The sequence below is a fragment of the Ahaetulla prasina genome, chromosome 3 (assembly GCF_028640845.1).
Source record: "Ahaetulla prasina isolate Xishuangbanna chromosome 3, ASM2864084v1, whole genome shotgun sequence".
Lineage (NCBI taxonomy): Eukaryota > Metazoa > Chordata > Lepidosauria > Squamata > Colubridae > Ahaetulla > Ahaetulla prasina.
Window position 1 is genome coordinate 150,793,038 of NC_080541.1, and position 18,533 is coordinate 150,811,570.

An 18,533-nucleotide genomic window follows, 5' to 3' on the forward strand; every position below is an offset into this window, starting at 1 on the left:
GGAAAAATTCTGAAAACTTGATTTCTTTGTGATCTATGACATATTTCATATAAAAATTACATTTAAATTTGATTTTTTTTCAAATTTGATTTTTTTATAAAAATAGAAAATAACCTCATTAAATCAATAAACTGAATAACATCAATAAATTATTTTTAATTTAGTTTACATTGTAAAAGATTATATTCTTAAGTGTAACCACACAATTGACAGATGTAAATAATGTAAATATTCTATCCATAAAGTTGTTTTATTTCTAGATTGGTCATTTTTTTTGTTGAAATTACAGAACTGTAATGGTGACACCTAGTGGTAGCAGGAAGAAAAACAGTGATATAGATTGTTACTGACATTTGTCAGTAAACTGGGTAAATGGCATATCCATGTAGGCCGAACTACCCTGCTTGTATTTTAACATATGAATAATTCACAATTTCCTTCCCCAAGCAGACTCAAAAACAATTTTTTTTGCATTTTTGAATTTTGAAGGTTATCATACATTGCAGGTGGACTACATTTGACTTGGCAGGCTTCAATTCACACAGGCCTACTCTAACCTGGCTTGGTGGCTACAGAAGTGGAAGTGTAGGACTGGAAAGTTTATATTGGAATAGTAGCTTAAAATATTTCCCCAGGCAACCTCTTTAGACTGTCTGAGCCAATTAAAATAACATTTTTCCACTCCTCAGCTTGATTTGTTACTTGATGCTGTTGTATAAAATTATTGCACTTTTTAAAGAAAATGTTGTTGTCCTCTACATGTAGATACTACTTCAATTGAAATATATGACTGCTGGTTACCTAGTGGATTCTATAGTACAGAAACTTGTAAAAAGCTTTCCAGGCTAGTGAGACGGTTTGAACCCGAAATAAGCATAAACATTCTGGAATTTCTGCTGTACTGTTCCAGTTAGGCCATGGTTTAGTAGAAATGAAATTTGCAGCCTCTCCTCCCCTCCCCTCCCATTCCTTCCCCTCCCCTCCTCTGTCATTTTACTAGTGCCGTCTCTTCCTTTGGTTCCCTGCTTCCATTCCATTGTCACCACGACTATACCAGTGTGGCATAATACACTGGACCTACTCACATTTTTCCAACCTTTTTCTCTTCTTCCCTTGCCCAGTTTTATTTCATAATCTGAATCAAATATCCATGTTTTGCTTCAAACAGTTTTCTGTACCTTTGTACTTTCTTTATGTTTCACAAAGAACATAAACCAGATCGATTTGATCTGATCAGAATGACTCCCTTCTAGTATTGGATTCAAAAACCTATTATCCTTATTTATAGGGTTATCGATAAATTAAAGATTAGGGTATAGTTCCATATAACAGTATTTGCAAATAATCCCCTTTGAATGCAAAAAAAGAATTTATTTCTGAGTAGATGTGAATAAAATTTACACTATTAATAAAAAGGCATGACTTTTGATTGTGTACAAGGCAAATAATATTCTTCCAGAAAGAATATTTCCCTCCCTTTCTCAGACTTGCTGTTTATCCTTGAATATAGAGTTGACGATGTATGCTTGAGTCAGGTAGCCTCCATTAGTGTTCAGATTTTCAGTACTTATTATGTCAGCTAGATATTCAAAATAAATAGTTTATCACATGTGGTACATTTTCAATAGCCTTGATCCAGTAATGGAATTTATTCACATTTAGCCATTCCCTTAGCCCAACGTATCTCACAGGGTTCTTGTAGAGAAAATAGAAGGAAAGAGTGTTAGATATGCTCATCATCTTGAGTTATTTATAAAGATAATAAAGGCAGGATATTTTTTAAAAAATTAAAAAGACAAATATCTTTAGCATTTCATTAAGGTAGATTATATGTCAATTCTAGTCAACATTCACATTAATTTTCCCATACTGAGGACACATTTTAAAAATTCTGTTGCAGACAATGGAGAGAAATATTGCTGAATGGAAGAGACAAGTTGGTGAATATAAGCAGAAAATTTTGGCTGAAAAGAAAAGAAAAGTGGAACGGAGGAACGCCCTGAAAAGAGCAGCTGTTGTTCAGAAACAAAGAGCTGAACAGATGAAAATGGTTGTCGAAAACTTATTTTCAAAAATGAAGGAGAAGGTTGGTAATTGTAGAAGCCAAAGTGTGCGGATAGAAGGGTGATAGGGCTGCTGATAACTCCGTAGTAGCTACTTTATGAGAGTGCCCTCAACACTCCTTCAGAATTCCAGACATGCTTGCTGGTTAAAACATATTGCTGACCCCTTCCTGAAAGGAAATTAATCATTGGCTAGGGATTTCATAGATAGAAATTCAACTTCATATACACACATGCATATTTACATTATTTTATGATGAAATACATACAAGGTATTGGAATGACTTACAGGTAGTCTTCGACTTACGACCACAATTGAGCCCAAAATTTCTGTTGTTAAGTGAAACATTTGTTAAGGGAGTTTTGCCCCATTTGGCGACCTTTCTTGTCACCGTTGTTAAGCGAATCACTGCAGTTGATAAGTTAGTAACCCGGTTGTTAAGTGAATCTGGCTTCCCTATTGACTTTGCTTGTGAGAAAGTCGCAAAAGGTGATCAAATGACCTTGGGACCCAGCAATGGTCATAATATAAACCAGCAGCCAAGCATCTGAATTTTGATCACATGATCCTAGGGATGCTGCAAAAGTCGTAAGTGTGAAAAATGGTCATAAGTCACTTTTTTCAGTGCCATTGTAACTTTGGACAGTCACTAAAATAACTATTGTAAGTCGAGAACTACCTGTACTTATATCATGCACGTACATTGTTGGGAATTTGTCCTAAAAAATTAACTGTTTTTATTCAAAGAAATCCATAAATGCATTCAGGCAATGTTCAGCTAAATGATTAGGAAAAAAAATAGATTTGTTCTAATTTTGAGTAAGGAGTTGGACTGTGGGTATTATTACCTGCCAGAATGCTGTTTGGTCCACAGGATTGCCTTCTCATGTATGCTGCCTTTGGCGTCCCTGCTTTATAAGGCTTGCACATTTTGAAAAAGATTTGGGAAATTTTCAGATTTTGTAGGCAAATTAATTTTGTTGGGCTTCCATGGGAGGCAGAAAGAAAATGGCTGCTGCCTTAATGAGCGATGTAATTAAAACATCTTTAATGCAACTCATATATTAATTGCACCTTTTTCAGGCACTGAAAGAAGGCTTGTTTAATGAATAGCAAAAAGGTGTTCTGCTAGTACAAGATTCAAAATGCTTGTGTTTGTTTCTTCCATCTAGGGCTTGAAAAAGTTTTGTTTTTGATTTAGCTACAAAGTTGAATGTTGTGCATCGTTTATAAAGCCGTACAATTGAATGCTGTGGTACAGATAAAAGGAGAATATTTTTAGCACTGGGGTCCTTGGTGCTCTCTGAGCTTCATTGTTTTACCAAACTAGGTAACATCATCAGTGCTAGGTGAATATTGTAGGTATAGTTTGTTTGTGTATGTGTGTTTTAACAAACTTTCCTTAACTGTTATTTGGAACAGGTGTGTTTGTGTGTGTTTGTTGCAAGCAGTATTTTATTGCAGACTTGTAGATAAGCATACAAAAGTTTCTAGCCCGGAAGATAAGGAACTAGGAACTTTGTACTACTAGCAATCCCTTGATTTCTGCTGTTCACTAAGAGAGGAAGGTTTTCCCAATAATCTGCTCAATTTGATTCTAGACAAGAAGAAAGAGGGGAGTAAAGTAAAAATTGTTTCTCGTTCAACCTTTTTGTTCCTCTAAACAGAACTTCCAGTTACCTGTGGCAACTGGTGAAGTGCAGTTCTAATGCAAAATGCTTTCCAGGTTCCAATCGGTTGTTTTTTTTTAAACTCATAATTCCAATAATGATTTCATTGGGTTTCTTGTTGATAGCAATCTCATTAGCATTTGCCAGTCAGGCATTCCCGGCAGTTGAAATAGAAATATTTCTGACCAACCTTCTCTTTCTCTTGCCTGTAAATGTTTGGTGGATAATGAAGAAGAAATTACCTGGGATAACAATTAAAGGTTGAGGTCATTTCTTTGTCTTTCCTTAAAAAAAATATGTTTCTAAACAAAACATTAATATTGTTCATTAAGGAAAAACATTCCTAGTATGATGATGTTAGGTTGTTTTACAGTTTACATTTTAAAGTGTTTTACAGTTTTTTGGTTTTTTTTTACTTTTTAAGTGATGTATTTATGGTGAGGTTTCAAATATTTGTTCTACTCTGTGTTCTACTGCAATACCTTCAAAAACTGTTTTGAAGAAAAAAATTCTCCCGAGCTTATGGAATTTGAAAGTGGGGTCCTTGTAAATACAAAGTCTAAATTTTGTATTATCTCCAGGAAATCCAGTTGTCTGAAGCATTTGCAGCTTCTAATATCTGGAAAAGTCATCACGAGATCATAATAGAGGAAAAAATCAAGTTAGAGGTCCAGGTTGAAACTCTAAAAAAGTAAGTAAATGCCTGTGGCTAAATATTTCTCTTTTTTAAAGGGTATAACATAGCCTGTTTTCATTTTTCATGTAATGTATGTCATGTTTAAAATTTCCATTCTCCTTGGGGTATTTTACTTGGACGTTTGATAGGAATCAATAAAATAAAAAGAACTAAATAAATAACAAGCTCCAACTTTACAATAGAGAAGTTTTTGGATTTCAGTCATTTTCCTGTGGCCTCAGTGGTTTTTAGAAATAAAACAGACTTACTGCGGGTCATTGAGTTGTGGTCATTTTTCCTAAGCAGTGAACTAGTTGGAAAATATCTAGATTAGTCTTTTTAGTGGGGCAATAATTACACTGCCTATCTATTAGATTTTTTTTAAAAAGACACTGAGAAGAAGATACAAAAGCATTATCATTAGTTAGCTCCTGCCCTGCTTCTGTTATGCTAGATTTGTACCTACTGTGGTTCATTTGCAAGAAATTCATTTGGGATATAAATACTCACTTGGTCACCATTGGTGACTGTAGGCAAATGAACAGGCCTTTAGAGGAAGAATAGATTGAATGTCTCTTCTGTTAGCTGACTTTGTTTCCACAGTGGCTGTTGAAAGAAGAGGTTTCTCTTTGACCATGGCCAATATTGAAAGAAGCTGGTGAAGAGAGAAAGAATAATTTTCTTCTTTTCAGCTTCTTTTCTTTTCTTTGTAGCATTTCTTCTATAACCAGTATAATAGGGTGTTTACCACATTGTTCCAACATTAGACTGCTTCACAGAAAGTAATTTACATGCGTTTCAATGCTGGTAGTAGAGAAGAGCATTTCCACTTCATTGTAATTGCAGAGAAGAAAGCTACTAAGTGCAATGAGTTAATTCTTCTACTAGGGATTAGATATTTTTCCATCAAACTGCAAACACTGATGAAGTCAGCTGCAGCTCAAACCTTATTAAACTTGTTAGTAGAAGAGATATTGCCAGACACCTTTTTCTTCCAAACATGGTTCTACTATAATACTTATAACGGGGGTGCCAAACTCATGTCGTCACGGTGGCGGCACAGGACATATTGGGACTTATTTCCCCTTTGCTAAACTGGGTGTGGATATAGCCAGCATGTGACGCATCTGGCCCATGGGCCGGAAGTTTGATAGTCCTGGTCTATAACAAGGCACAATTGAGTTTCTGGTGTCTATAAAAATTTCCAGCTATTGCAGTAAGCTGACTGTGACATGTATGGAACTTACTGAGTGTGATAAAATATCATAATTAATCTGATTAGTTGCTAGGAATAGCATAGATAAAATCATACACCTCTTTTCTAGTGCAGTTTTATAATGCAGTGTTTTGGAGCCATACAAACGGAGGTGCCACTGCAGTTTTTATTAAATTGACTGCCTTTGTATGCACATTGGAGAAATATAGAACAACATACCACAAAGTAGATGGACATAAGATATTGCTACTCTTGAATAAATCTTAAATTCCCAATCAATTAATTTAATTACATCTTTCTTTTTCATATCATCAGTTAGAATAAATAGATTTTATTTATTGAAACATAGTTTTTTATATATATACATATACAAATCTAAACATCTAAAAAAGCTGCTAATGGAGATTATATTTAAACCAATTATAATTATTGCAATGCATTTATAATTAAATAATATTACACATACTATTACACATATTAATTGCTAAAAATGTATTTCAAACTTGAAAGGCAGACAACAGACCTTGTAATGGATCAAAACAGAATAGAAGAGGATGAAAGAAAGTCAACGAACAAGATTATCCAAAAGATTAATTTTGTTGCTTCTGAAAATAAAAAGATTTCTACAGAAAATTCAAGGCTAAAGGCAAGTTTCCTAAATGTTTATCTATAGTAAAGCGTTACTCAGCCCAACTTCCTCAATGAAATTCCAGGAGTTCTTTCCCTAAATAATTTAGAGGACTGTCTTGATTTGCTGAAAATACACTAATGGAAATAGGCAGGTTTTTCCCCCGCCTAATCGTTCTGCAAAGGTCTTCGTTTTGGATAGAAAGCTTTCAAAGTTCATTCTAGTTCTCAAATTGTATATTAAGAAAGATTTTCAGTTTAATAGTGGACTTATTCAGAAGTAAATCTAAGGTTCAGCTTATAATATTGAATGTTAATGTATCCTACATTTAAAAATCCCAAATGTGTTTTTGAAATAAATGTGTTATTATATTTTTCACGACCAGTGCTTATACAAGTTATGCTCGATTGTAGGCATCCCTAGCCGATTTGGAAGCAAATTTTATTACTGCAGAAGCTGAACTTGAAAATTTACATGAACAAGTATACCAGCAAGAAGAACTAGTTGAACAGTATAAAACTGAGGTAAGTTTGCCATGAGTCTAATTTGGATGATATTTTCCCCTTATACATAATATGAATTGAAGGTATGCATTTCCTACCTCAGTTTAGAACAGGATTTTTCAGTTCATAAACCTCTTCATAAAGTTTCAGATTGTTCAACAATCTCAAAACAGGGATTTTAAAAAATTTAATAAATACTACCCTGTTTTCCCCAAAATAAGACACCCCCTGATAATAAGTCCAATCGGGATTTTGAACGCATGGCAATAAGGCCAAGCGCTTATTTCACGGTTCAAAAAAATATAAGACAGGGTCTTATTTTCGAGAAAATATGGTACTTTCACAAATAGTGCTATGAAAAATAATAACAGTAACCTTTGGGAATCAATATTGACCACTTTAGAGGATTCTGGTTTAGAGCTTTACATCCATTGGAGCTATGCATAACATAAAAAACACTCTTCATTTTGAAATCAAAACAAAGCAATCGCATACACATCATTCCATTAAAATCTTCCAAGTTGGCTGCATTGCAACAGGAAAAAATTGAAAATGGCACATGTGCTCTGTCTTTCATGTATAGAAAGTGATAACAACACAATATGAAGCCATGGTTCTCTTTTTTTTAAAATACCAGCTGAGCAAAATAAATGGGTGACTACATATGCACATTGCTTTCTTTCATAATTTTAATTTCTTCTATAGAATCTATTTTTGAAAAATACATTTGGAGATTCATTGCTGTGAATTTAGCTATACATTTCTGTCCCAGTTGTTCAAAATCCTCTGAAATGTCTAGTGCAGTGAGGGCGAACCTATCGTACGCATGCCCAAAGTGGCACACGGAGCCATGTTGCCTGGCACATGTGGTGTCACCCGTTCCTCTTCCGGGTTTCTGGCACGCACGCACGACAATCAGCTGGTTTTTTTGTATGTGGCCATGACTATGGGGGTCGGCCAGCTGATTGTTGCACGTGCATGCACGCCAGAAATCCAGACGACTAGCTGGCTGGAATCAGCATGCGTGCCAGAAACCAGAAGTTCATTTTTGGGCATGTGCATGCGCCCTGCGCAGCTCTTCTTCCGGGTTGCAGCCCTGATGAGTGTGTGAAGCATGTGCGTGCACATGCTCCCTTTTTGGCACTCGGTGCCGAAAAGGTTCGCCATCACTGGTCTAGTGTCATGCCTTTGTTTGTCATATTGTAAATTGCACTTTTCTCTTTCTTGCTTGGAATTTTAGTTCCCTCTAGTGTTCCATTTTTGTAATCACAAATTCTAGGTTTCTATGTTTTTTTTTAATTTTCAAATTTTAGCCAGTTATCACATTCCTAATAGATTAAAAATTTATATTCTCACTCAGATATTATTTTGTTTACTCAGTTTTTCAAAATTCTTAGCAAAAGTCTTCATATTCTAATTTTGTCTGTTCCCTTAATTTGTTTAGAAGTTTCTTCAGTCAAATTCTTACTTAGCTTTTTGCATTTATTTTAAAATTCTTTAAGCTGTCAGTTAATTTTTCTTCTGTTCTAGGATGAAGATTTATGTACCAGGTAGTTTTTTAAACTTGTTATATGGAAAAGCTCTTTTAGGTTTAAAATAATTGTAAATCCAAAGGGTTTAAAAAGTGAGATTAGATGAACCCAGTGTCTTTAAAGTCTCCATCACTGTTAAGAGCTTTTGATGGCTTCCCTCGTCTCTTGGTGCTTAAGAACAGCCATCCAGAGCACAAGTGGACAATCTCCATGTCCAGAAAATTCAGTTGTACCGTGCTTATTGTTCTTTGCTACGTTGTCATCTCCACTACTTTACCTCACTGTTACTCCCCTGGAAGTCATCATTTTTTAGAAATAGCTTGCCAGTTCCTCCTTCTTATGGTTGAGAAAAGTGACTACCCCAATGTCATCCAGCTGATTTTATGGCTATAGCAAGGCTAGAACTCACAACCTCTTGTATTCTAGTTTGATTCCTTAACCACTACACCAAATAGGCTTTTAGCAGTAAAGGAAGGGTATGCTAAAGAATGATCCACTTTCGGTGTCAAGTATGCTAGGTTCACCACTGAGTGACATGATCCTAAATCTAGTCCAAATATTGTTTCTGTGTGTATGTATTCATATATATGTATATAAATAACAATAATATAAAATAAATAAAATGTTGTCCTAGGTGGCAAAATTAGAAGTAGAAGCTGAGGAACTGAGAACAAGATATGAAAAGGTCATGCATGACAGCAGAACTATAACAGAAGGCAGAGATGTAGAAAGGGATGCGGTACGTGGTTCCAATCTATAGTATAATTCTTTGTGTTCCGTACTTTGGTTTATGGTTTGATTGCAGGAAAGTGAACAAAGTGACTGAACTCTTATGTTTTTTTCCTCCACCCCCGATGCCATTACGCAGATGAAGAGCCAAACGGAGGCTCGCCAGAAGGAGGTAGAATATGCCCGTGGCTTACAGAAAGCAGCGGAAGAGAAACTGCAGAAGGATCAGGAAAGACTACTCTCCTGCCAAAAGAGCTGCGTAGAAAAATCCAAAACCATTAGGGAGCTGCAGGCTCAGGTGCTTCGAGAATAAAACTTTCCTGCTTGATACTGAAACCAGCACCGAAAAATATTTTTTTAAAAAACTGGCAACTTGGCTCTCATCCTGAACATTGACTATCATCAACTTTTTTTAAAATGAGGGAGGTTTTTTTTTTTAAAAAAAAAAGCTACAGTTACTCCAGTTTTCCAAGGAATTATATGTTCCAAATTGTTCTTTTCTCTTGTGTTTAAAGTAGGTGTTATATCAGATTCATTTCAAAGTGGGGATTTAGGCATAAAATGGCCCCAGTAGTTTGGGACCAGTATTATTTAGAAATTAGTTGTTTCTGGGTAGGAAAGGTAGTTTGGACACAAATGGGTGTCTTCTCAGTAGTAACAATTGAACAAGTACACTGCATTCCACCAGGCATTTAAAAAATATTATATACAGGTAGTCCTAAACTTATAATGGCAGTTAGAACTGGAATTTTCTCTTGCTAAATGATGAGGTGTTAAAAGTGAGATTGGGGAGGAATGGGAGTGTGGATTGAAAAGGGTTGGGTCATGGAGGATTTATGGGGATGTGGCACCGATCAAGAAGGTACACGGGTGCGAGGGAGGCACGGGGTTATGCAAAATAATTAATTGCTATCTATTTTGGGAACTCTGGATAGGCATGAAGGTAGCAAATAATAAAGCTGTTATAATAAAGTAGAAAAATAATGTGGTTATTTATTATTTTATTATTATCCCATCTTTATAAAGGTGGCAGACATATCTAGGGGCCGTGGTGGCTCAGGCTGTAAGATAGCCTGTTATTAAAACACAGCTGCCTGCAATTACTGCAGGTTCTAGTCCCACCAGGCCCAAGGTTGACTCAGCCTTCCATCCTTTATAAGGTAGGTAAAACGAGGACCCAGATTGTTGGGGGGGCAATAAGTTGACTTTGTAAATATACAAATAGAATGAGACTATTGCCTTACACACTGTAAGCCGCCCTGAGTCTTCGGAGAAGGGCGGGATATAAATGTAAACAAAAACAAAAAAAAATAATACTTCTTCCTCCTCCTATTTCTCCCCGACAATAACCCTGCGAAGTGAGTTATGCTGAGAGTTTTCAGGGGAAGCAATGCTTCCATCCACACAACTAATTCAGGAGCCATACTTTTCAACAGCTGTCTGAAAGTGTCCTGACATACAATGATTACAAAATTTCAATTTTGCTGAAATTATCTTTATCTCTCTTATTGAAGTTGTTTCAATAAGAAGTCATTATCCAAATAAACGCCGTATTTCCAAATATATGGTTGCATGCTGCATAGCAATACACAAAACTTTTGAAATTCAAAAGAAAAGTTTTTTGTTTATTTAGTACGTTTGTAAGTCCCTTTCCAGAAAATTATTCTCTTAGTAACTTACATCAAAATGACTAAAGTTGAAAAACTAATTGGCATAGTAAATAAAGTATTGAAGTATTGAGTATCACACAGCAGAGCAGTGAAAAAAATGGCATTACAAAAGCACAATATATTTATATTTATATTTTAAAACCAGGACAATATAAAAATGCTTAACAGTCCCAAAGAAGATGGACTCAGGTGAACACTTGTTGAAATAATAGAAAATGAGTCCATTTCCTGCCATTGTTAAGCTTAATTCAGAAGGTGAGAAGAACCATAGCCGGATCTAATAAATGAATGAAACCATAGCAGGATCTAATGATGTCCATACTTTCTTGTGTGTAGGGTAGATAGGAAAGCAATTCTTGAAAATAGCTCTGGGGACGCAGTGGTTAGAATGCTGTATTGCAGGCTAATTCTGCAGACTGCCAGCAGTTCAAATCTGACTGGTTCAAGGTTTACTCACCCTTCTATACTTCTGAGGTAGGTAAAATGAGGACCCAGATTGTTGGGAGCAATATGCTGACTCTGTAAACTATTCTGAGAGTGCTGTTGAGCATTGTGAAGTGGTATATAAGTCTAAGTACTATTGCTATTGCATTTCTCCCTGAACCGGATCTTCCACAAACTTAGATTTTTGTATATTACTCTTGCAAAGTACAATCCGACTAGTTTGTATTTACAGTGGGTTTATCCGCCAGTATTGCAGCTAGTTTCACAGCAGTTCATTTCTATATAGCTTTGTTGGATACGCTAACATTTCTCCCCTGTTTTAAACAGATAAACCATAGTGATGAATTTTTGAAACAGCTTTCTTTGGAGGAAGAAAATTACAACATCCAGCTAAAATATGAGGAAGTTAAAAGGTAAGTGTGATGCTTGCTTTTTTTCAAAGCTACTTATTCCTACTTATTTCTCTGTGTGGTATTCTTAACGCCTGTATATATATTTGACTTAAAAGGAAGCTAGAAGAAATTGAATTGCAAAACGCAGAACTGGAAAATCAGTTGGTGAATCAAGAAGAGAGCCTTCAGAAAACCGAACTGCAGTTTAAACAGAAACTTACAGAATATGATGGTTTGGCAAGACAGCTAGAAGCTGCTTTGGAAGATGGAAGGAAACAGGTAAAATTAATATTGACGGCCGAATGTTTTGTTAATGAAATTAAGAATAATGTGTCTCAGATAGCTACAGATATACAGATAGTTATACAGATAGTTCTTGACTTACGACCACAATTGAGCCCAAAATTTCTGTTGCTAAGTGAGACACTTGTTAAGCGAGTTTTGTCCCATTTTATGACCTTTCTTGCCACAGATGTGAAGTGAATCACTGCAGGTGTTAAGTTAGTAACATGGTTGTTAAGTGAATCTGGCTTCCACATTGATTTTGCTTGTGAGAAAGTCACAAAAGGGGATCACATGACCTTGGGACACTGCAGCCATGATAAATATGAGTCAATTGCCAAACATCTGAATTTTAATCACATCACCATGGGGATACTGCAGTGGTTGTAAGGTGAAAAACCGTCAGAAGTCACTTTTTTCTGTGCCCTTGTAACTTCGAATGGTCACTAAATGAATAGAATAGAATAGAATAGAATAGAATAGAATAGAATAGAATAGAATAGAATAGAATTTTATTGGCCAAGTGTGATTGGACACACAAGGAATTTGTCTTTGGTGCATATGCTCTCAGTGTACATAAAAGAAAAGATACCTTCATCAAGGTACAACATTTACAACACAAATGATGGTCAATATATCAATATAAATCATAAGAACTGTTGTAAGTTGAGGTATATGCATAACTGCAAAGATCATATATATAACACTTCCCAATTAATTTAAATATCTTTTGGGGTGAACGAAATACACAAACACACACACACACACACACACACACACACACACACACTGATTAAAGGCAAATTATATATATAATCACAGAACAATTGCAAAAGAATTTCCTTTTCAATTTCCTTTCTCCCTTCCTGTGCAAAAGTCCTAGATCAAAACCCATCCTAATTGTTCCTCTAAACTAATTGCACATTGTAACATAAGTATCTTGGATTTCCCGCTATTGTGAAATTTGAGTTTTTTAAAATGGAGCGAAATTGATTTAAAAATATATAAATAGGGTTTTTGTAATGTGCCTTTTGTGAAAGCAAAACGCATTCAGGAATATGTAAAGACACATTCAATTTTAAATTCTTGACCTATTAACCTTGTAGTGAAATGTAAAGATGGAGTGTAAAGGATACATAAAATAGACTTATACTTGAAATAAATTGCACAGTTGATCTGTAACCTAGTGGTTCTTATTCACATGGGCCTTTAGACAACTAAAAGAAATGGCAGTGTGCCTAATCTTTAGTAAGTCTAATACATGCCTCTCTCTGTATATCTATCCTTTAAATAATTTCCATGTTAGAGAAAATCCTTTGATTCCCTTTTTATTTGATCACCATGCATGTTCTTATATAACGTATTAGTTTATTCAGGTCTGAAAGACCAGGTCCACACCTGAAGGCTGAATTAAACTGATTTATTACTTAACAGTTTAGAATCTTCTTAACTAATAGTTAGCATCTGCTTGGAGTTAGATAAGGGTCCACAGAATTCAAAGGGTGTTAGATTTAATCTGTTTGTGGCTATGAAGGGATTCTAGGCTAATCCCTCTTTTAACCCCACCCCCAGATTCTGTAACTCCTACAGTTTAGGATGAAACATACTGAAAATCTGCTTAAAGTCGCCTTAATCCATGAATAAAGAACAGCATGGAGAAAAATAAATTTTTAATTCTCCTTCTGGAAAAAAAATCATCCTGAACAAACAAAAATGCAGTCAGAGACATAAGATAAAATTACTAATTGAGTTTTAAAAAGTCAAATTGTATAGAAGGGATTTTGCTGGAATATCCACAAAGGGAGTTTTTCTTTCTCTGATAATGTAACTAATGGCAAGGATTGGCCAAAACTTTCTTCTTGATCACAACTTTCCTCTCTAGGAAAAAATGTTCAATTAGTTTCTCTAAGTAGACAAGGGCTTAGCCAATATTTGGTTTCAAAGATAGATATAACTTTAACAGAAGTAAAATTTTATATTTTAGTCTAAGCCAAGAGGTTGGCAGGCAAAATTAGAAAAATACTATCATTTCTATTTGAGTGATTATTTAAAAATGGTAGTAGTTTTTTGAAAATATTCATATTATATTTGAAGGTTAACATAAAAAATCATAAATATATAATTTCAATTTATATTTAAGACATTTTTTCTGTTAAAAATATGGATTTCTGTAACAGACAAGCATGTTGGTGACCATTCACAGAAACATAAAATAGTTTACTGCTGAAGTGAATCTTAAGATGTTCAATTCTTACAGTTAACAGAGGAACTAGGAAAAATTAATTCTAAGGAGCAATCTTTTCAATTGAAAATATTGGATTTAGAAAATGAATTAAGAGAGAAGAAAAAAGAAAAGAAAGAGCTATCCAAAAGACTGGACAATGTAAGTAGACTTTTTTTCAAATCAAAAAGCTAGATGCGTGTACTATAATAGCATATCATCTAGCTTAAGACTGATGATTCTTTTTATTATTTCCGTATTACTTTAATTCGACTTAAACTTTTTAAACTCAATAGATTTCCATAAGAATTTAAAAATATCAAACACATTGTATCTAACAAATGAAGTATACTTTATTTTCAAATAAGCTAATTAGAACCAGGGTGGTTCTCTACCCTGTTTCCCCCAAAGTAAGACATCTCCTGATAATAAGCCCAATCGGGGTTTTGAGCACATGGCAGTAAGGCTAAGCGCTTATTTCAGGGTTCAAAAAAATATAAGACAGGGTCTTATTTTCAGGGAAACACGGTAGTTCATATCAATTTTCCAATTTACTCTATCGTTATCACAGCAGGTGCTGTTGATCAATATCTAGAACAATATGAATTTGTAGAACACTTAATCTTCACTTCCTACTGTTTGCTATCTATTCTTTTCCTTCCAAAGCCCAGACTTCTTATTCTCAACAATATTGGATAATTACAGAAAATATTTTCTGTGCATGTTTCTCTATGTACTGAATTATATGCCCTTCCTTCTAAGAACACATTGAGAAATCTCTACATCGTTTTTTTTCTGCCTCTGATCATTATAAATGGCACAAAATTTAGAAAAGGAAGTGCCTGAAAGGAAAGGATTAAATATCCCCTCCTCGCACATGGGCTGGTTGGAATGCATTCCATAATTTGGAGCGAATAAGAACAGGAGCTTACAAACAATGTACTTAATTCACCATGTAAAATTACAATGTGTTTCTTCCTTGCATTGATCTTGCCAGGATATTGAATTAAACCAAGGGCATTTGGGATCAGATCCCTAACAAATCATAAATCACATTAAGACAGATGAAGAGAAATTCAAACAAAGATAACTGCTACCTAAAATGCACTTTTTAGTGAGTATAGCCATATATTTTTATTTTATTCATTTATTTATCAAAATTTAGAAACTGCCCCTCTCATAGAGAGTCACTGGACAAATACATAGAAATAAAATATTAAAATGTAAAAACTGTATATGAGGCAAATATGTTTAAATTCAATATTAAAAATTAATTGAAAGGCGGAGGGAGGACCTTCAAGGTGCTAACCATCGTGAGCATCAAGCAAGACAGCAGCTCCAGGTTTTGTTGTGTCCCACCAGCTGTCAGTGTAGCTGGCGGCAGACTTGGAAGATGAGGAGGTTTGGGAGGAACTTGGGCCAGTTCTGGAGTCTGGGGAAGGCTCTGTTGGATTCTCTGCGCTGGAAGCAGAGATAGAGCCAGGGCCATCTGACATTTCCCAGCCACCGGAGAGGCAGCTGCCTGTGGAAGCTGAGTTAAGTGGGGAAGAAGAACAGCTGGGTGTCTTCCAGATGCACGTATGCGCAGAGCTATTAGGAGAAGAGAACAGCTGAGGAGAAGGAGTCGACTCAGGAAGAAAGGCACACGTGGACGCTGAATGGCCCCTCCCTGGCTAGGGAATAAAGGAAAGGAAAGGGGAGTGGTGGTTGTAGGAGACAACCGTTCGGATTTCAGAAGATTTGGGCTCATCGTGTTTTGTGCCTCAGAAACTGCTTGCCAGAACTTTAATTACAGCTTTGTGGCTCGAAGCTTCCAGCCTGGCAATTATCTCAAAGAACTGATAAGGTCTGTTACTGTAGTTCACACTGAAGGATTATTGCCTAGACTTTTCGGTGTGTGAATGCCATTAATTTACAGGAGATAAATAAAGATGGGTTTTTCAGGACAAGGAATCTATTTCTTGCTTCTGCTAAGGCTGGGTGAGAACAGGTTTTTAGACATTTGCAAAAGTCCAAGAAAGTGGGGGCCTGTTGTGCCTCTGGGGAGAGAATGTTTCAAAGGGCAGGGACAATTGCACAGAACACACTGTTCCTGGATCCTGCCAGTTAGACTGATGGGATCTGGAACATACCATCTCTGCCTGACCGGGTTGATACAGTGGGGAGAAGACCATCCTGCAGGTAACCTATCCCCATGCCATGTAAGGCTTTTAAAAGTCATAACCAATATCTTGAATTGGACCCAGAAGCAAACCGGCACTCCGTGCAACTCACACAACAAAGGTGTAACATAATCCATCCTTGGGGCATACAAGATTGTTTACGTGGCAACATTCAGTACCTTCTGGATATTTTTCAAGGGTAATCCCATGTAGACCACGTTGTAATAGTCAAAACGGAAAAAGACCGAGCTCCTTAACCAGGAAAGGCCTAAACTGACACACAGCATGAAGTTGAGCAAAGACTCTCCTGTACTTGTCAACACAGTTTAATAATCTTAAAGCTGAATCTTCTAAGGTAATCATTGTTAAAAGTACAGCCAGTGTTTCCTTGGACTTCTTGCGGCTAAGTGTGAAGCATGCATAGAATGCTTCTGTTGCTTTTTGTTGATGTGAAAATTTAGTACAGAGATGTGAAATAGTATCTAAATCTGGACTCATTGGGTGGGCTACAAGATCTCTGGGCTCACAAACGAATTTCCAGAGTTCCATCTTTTTTCATTTAGGAAAGAGCTACAACATACCTACAACAAATGAAAATCTTGCTCGGCCCTAGTTGGAGATGGAAAGTCTTGAACCTGGGTCTTATACATATAAGGATATGTGCCTTTCTATTGAGCCGCCATCTTTCCTTTTGACAAATGTACCAAGTTTCAGGTTCTCGCAGGATGTTTGGGGAATATTACTTGCATCAAATAATCAAGTAGCTTTTTTCACCACAAAGCTTTAATTTATTTATTTCACCACAAAGCTTTAATTTATTTGAATTAACCATTCCAACCAACCATTCCAACTTGGTAGGTACAGATCATATCTGTCTTAAAATTTTTGCTCCAATAGAATATTTCTTTACTTTCTTGTGTCAGGGCCATTAAGTTACATTTTAAGCTGATAGTTAAAAATAAACATGAACTAATTTTAATTCATGCACCAGCAGTGTCATAGAGTTAATATAGAACACATCCTTTGCTCATCTTTTTTCACACAAACAGGAACATATATACACATGCACGTACAATGCATATATACTGAAAATACATTACAGAAAAGAGAACACATATCAGATTGTTCCACTTCAAGAATTTCTGGAAATAATTGTGAACAGTATAAACCTATAAACAAAACTCAGAACTGTTATATGTATATATGTTATAGGTTATCATTATAGAGCAATAATTTTTAGAACAATTTATCAGTGGGATGGCTTGCCTCCAAAAATTGTGGGTGCTCCGAAACTGGAGGTTTTTAAAAAGATATTGGACAATAATTCGTTTGAAAAGGTATAGAGTCTCCTGAGCGGGGTGGGGTGGGGTTCGACTAGAAGATCTCTAAGATCCTTTCCAACTCTGTTATTCATTACTATATGTTTAAAAAACCTTATCCCAAGACAGTCATTTGTGTAATCACTTTTAACTAGAAGTGGTTACTGCAGCCAGCATTCACAAATTGCAGTGATATTTACTGACCTGATGAGAAAATAGTTGGCCTCCCTACTTGAATATATAAAATAAATACATTAAGAACCTTGAATTACTTGAAAAATTCCTTCTTCAAGCACTTAATGCTGAAAATATTAATGTGTAAATTTGATAGTAATGTTTATTTGTCTTTTTTTCCAGCGAGATAAACGTCATGAACTGTCTTTAAAGGAACTAGAACACAGTCTTCAAAGATCAGAAAATCAAAACCAAAGTATCCAAAACTATGTGAAGTTTTTGAAAGCCTCTTATGTAACAATGTTTGGCTAAATTTCCTTGGTTGTTTTTTTTCACAAACTAACTAAAGCATATTTTGGAACAGATTTTTGTCTGTGTTTATTGCATTGGAACTCATTGTGTTTAGGTTCCCTTCCATTCTGTTCCCCAAAATACATATTTTTTGTTAATTTTTAGCAAAGTACCCAACATCTGCTGAAAAAATCTTACCAAGCATGATTGTTCCAGAAAATTCCTAAGAGTGAAGAAATGCAGAAGAGGACCAGCTATTCCAACTCTGATATAGAAATCTACGTTGAAGAGATGGAAGTAGCAAGAACATTGGAGGAAAGTAATCGTAATACTGGAGTAACCCAACAAGTATCCTGGTTCTTTTAAAAAAGCTAACATTAATAAACTTGTCATAATTGCTGAAAATACCAGTGAGAAAAAAATGGAAGCACGCAGAAGCAGCATGTGGCCATAGTAGGAATTTGATTGACATCTAAAAACCAAAGAGGGCACATATAAAGATAGGGAAAGGAATACTTCATGAACAAGAATATATACAGATACCTTGAAAGTAAACAGCT

At 35.5% G+C, this 18,533-nt stretch overlaps 1 protein-coding gene across 7 annotated transcripts in view; it reads left to right on the top strand.

The window, feature by feature from the left end:
- ODF2L (outer dense fiber of sperm tails 2 like) overlaps window positions 1-18,047 on the top strand; it is a 36,955-nt gene extending 18,908 nt beyond the window's left edge. For 5 of the 7 annotated variants that reach the window (XM_058177686.1, XM_058177683.1, XM_058177684.1 and 2 more), the window contains 10 exons: window positions 1,901-2,086; window positions 4,316-4,425; window positions 6,137-6,272; window positions 6,668-6,778; window positions 8,924-9,028; window positions 9,158-9,316; window positions 11,460-11,545; window positions 11,641-11,803; window positions 14,064-14,189; window positions 17,866-18,047. In XM_058177686.1, coding sequence (XP_058033669.1) covers window positions 1,901-2,086; window positions 4,316-4,425; window positions 6,137-6,272; window positions 6,668-6,778; window positions 8,924-9,028; window positions 9,158-9,316; window positions 11,460-11,545; window positions 11,641-11,803; window positions 14,064-14,189; window positions 17,866-17,994 — 1,311 coding nt within the window. In that variant the 3' untranslated portion in view covers window positions 17,995-18,047. The remainder of the gene's footprint in view (window positions 1-1,900; window positions 2,087-4,315; window positions 4,426-6,136; window positions 6,273-6,667; window positions 6,779-8,923; window positions 9,029-9,157; window positions 9,317-11,459; window positions 11,546-11,640; window positions 11,804-14,063; window positions 14,190-17,865) is intronic. The other 2 variants (XM_058177687.1, XM_058177688.1) reach the window with 2 other exon arrangements.
- The last annotated feature ends 486 nt before the right edge of the window (window positions 18,048-18,533 follow it).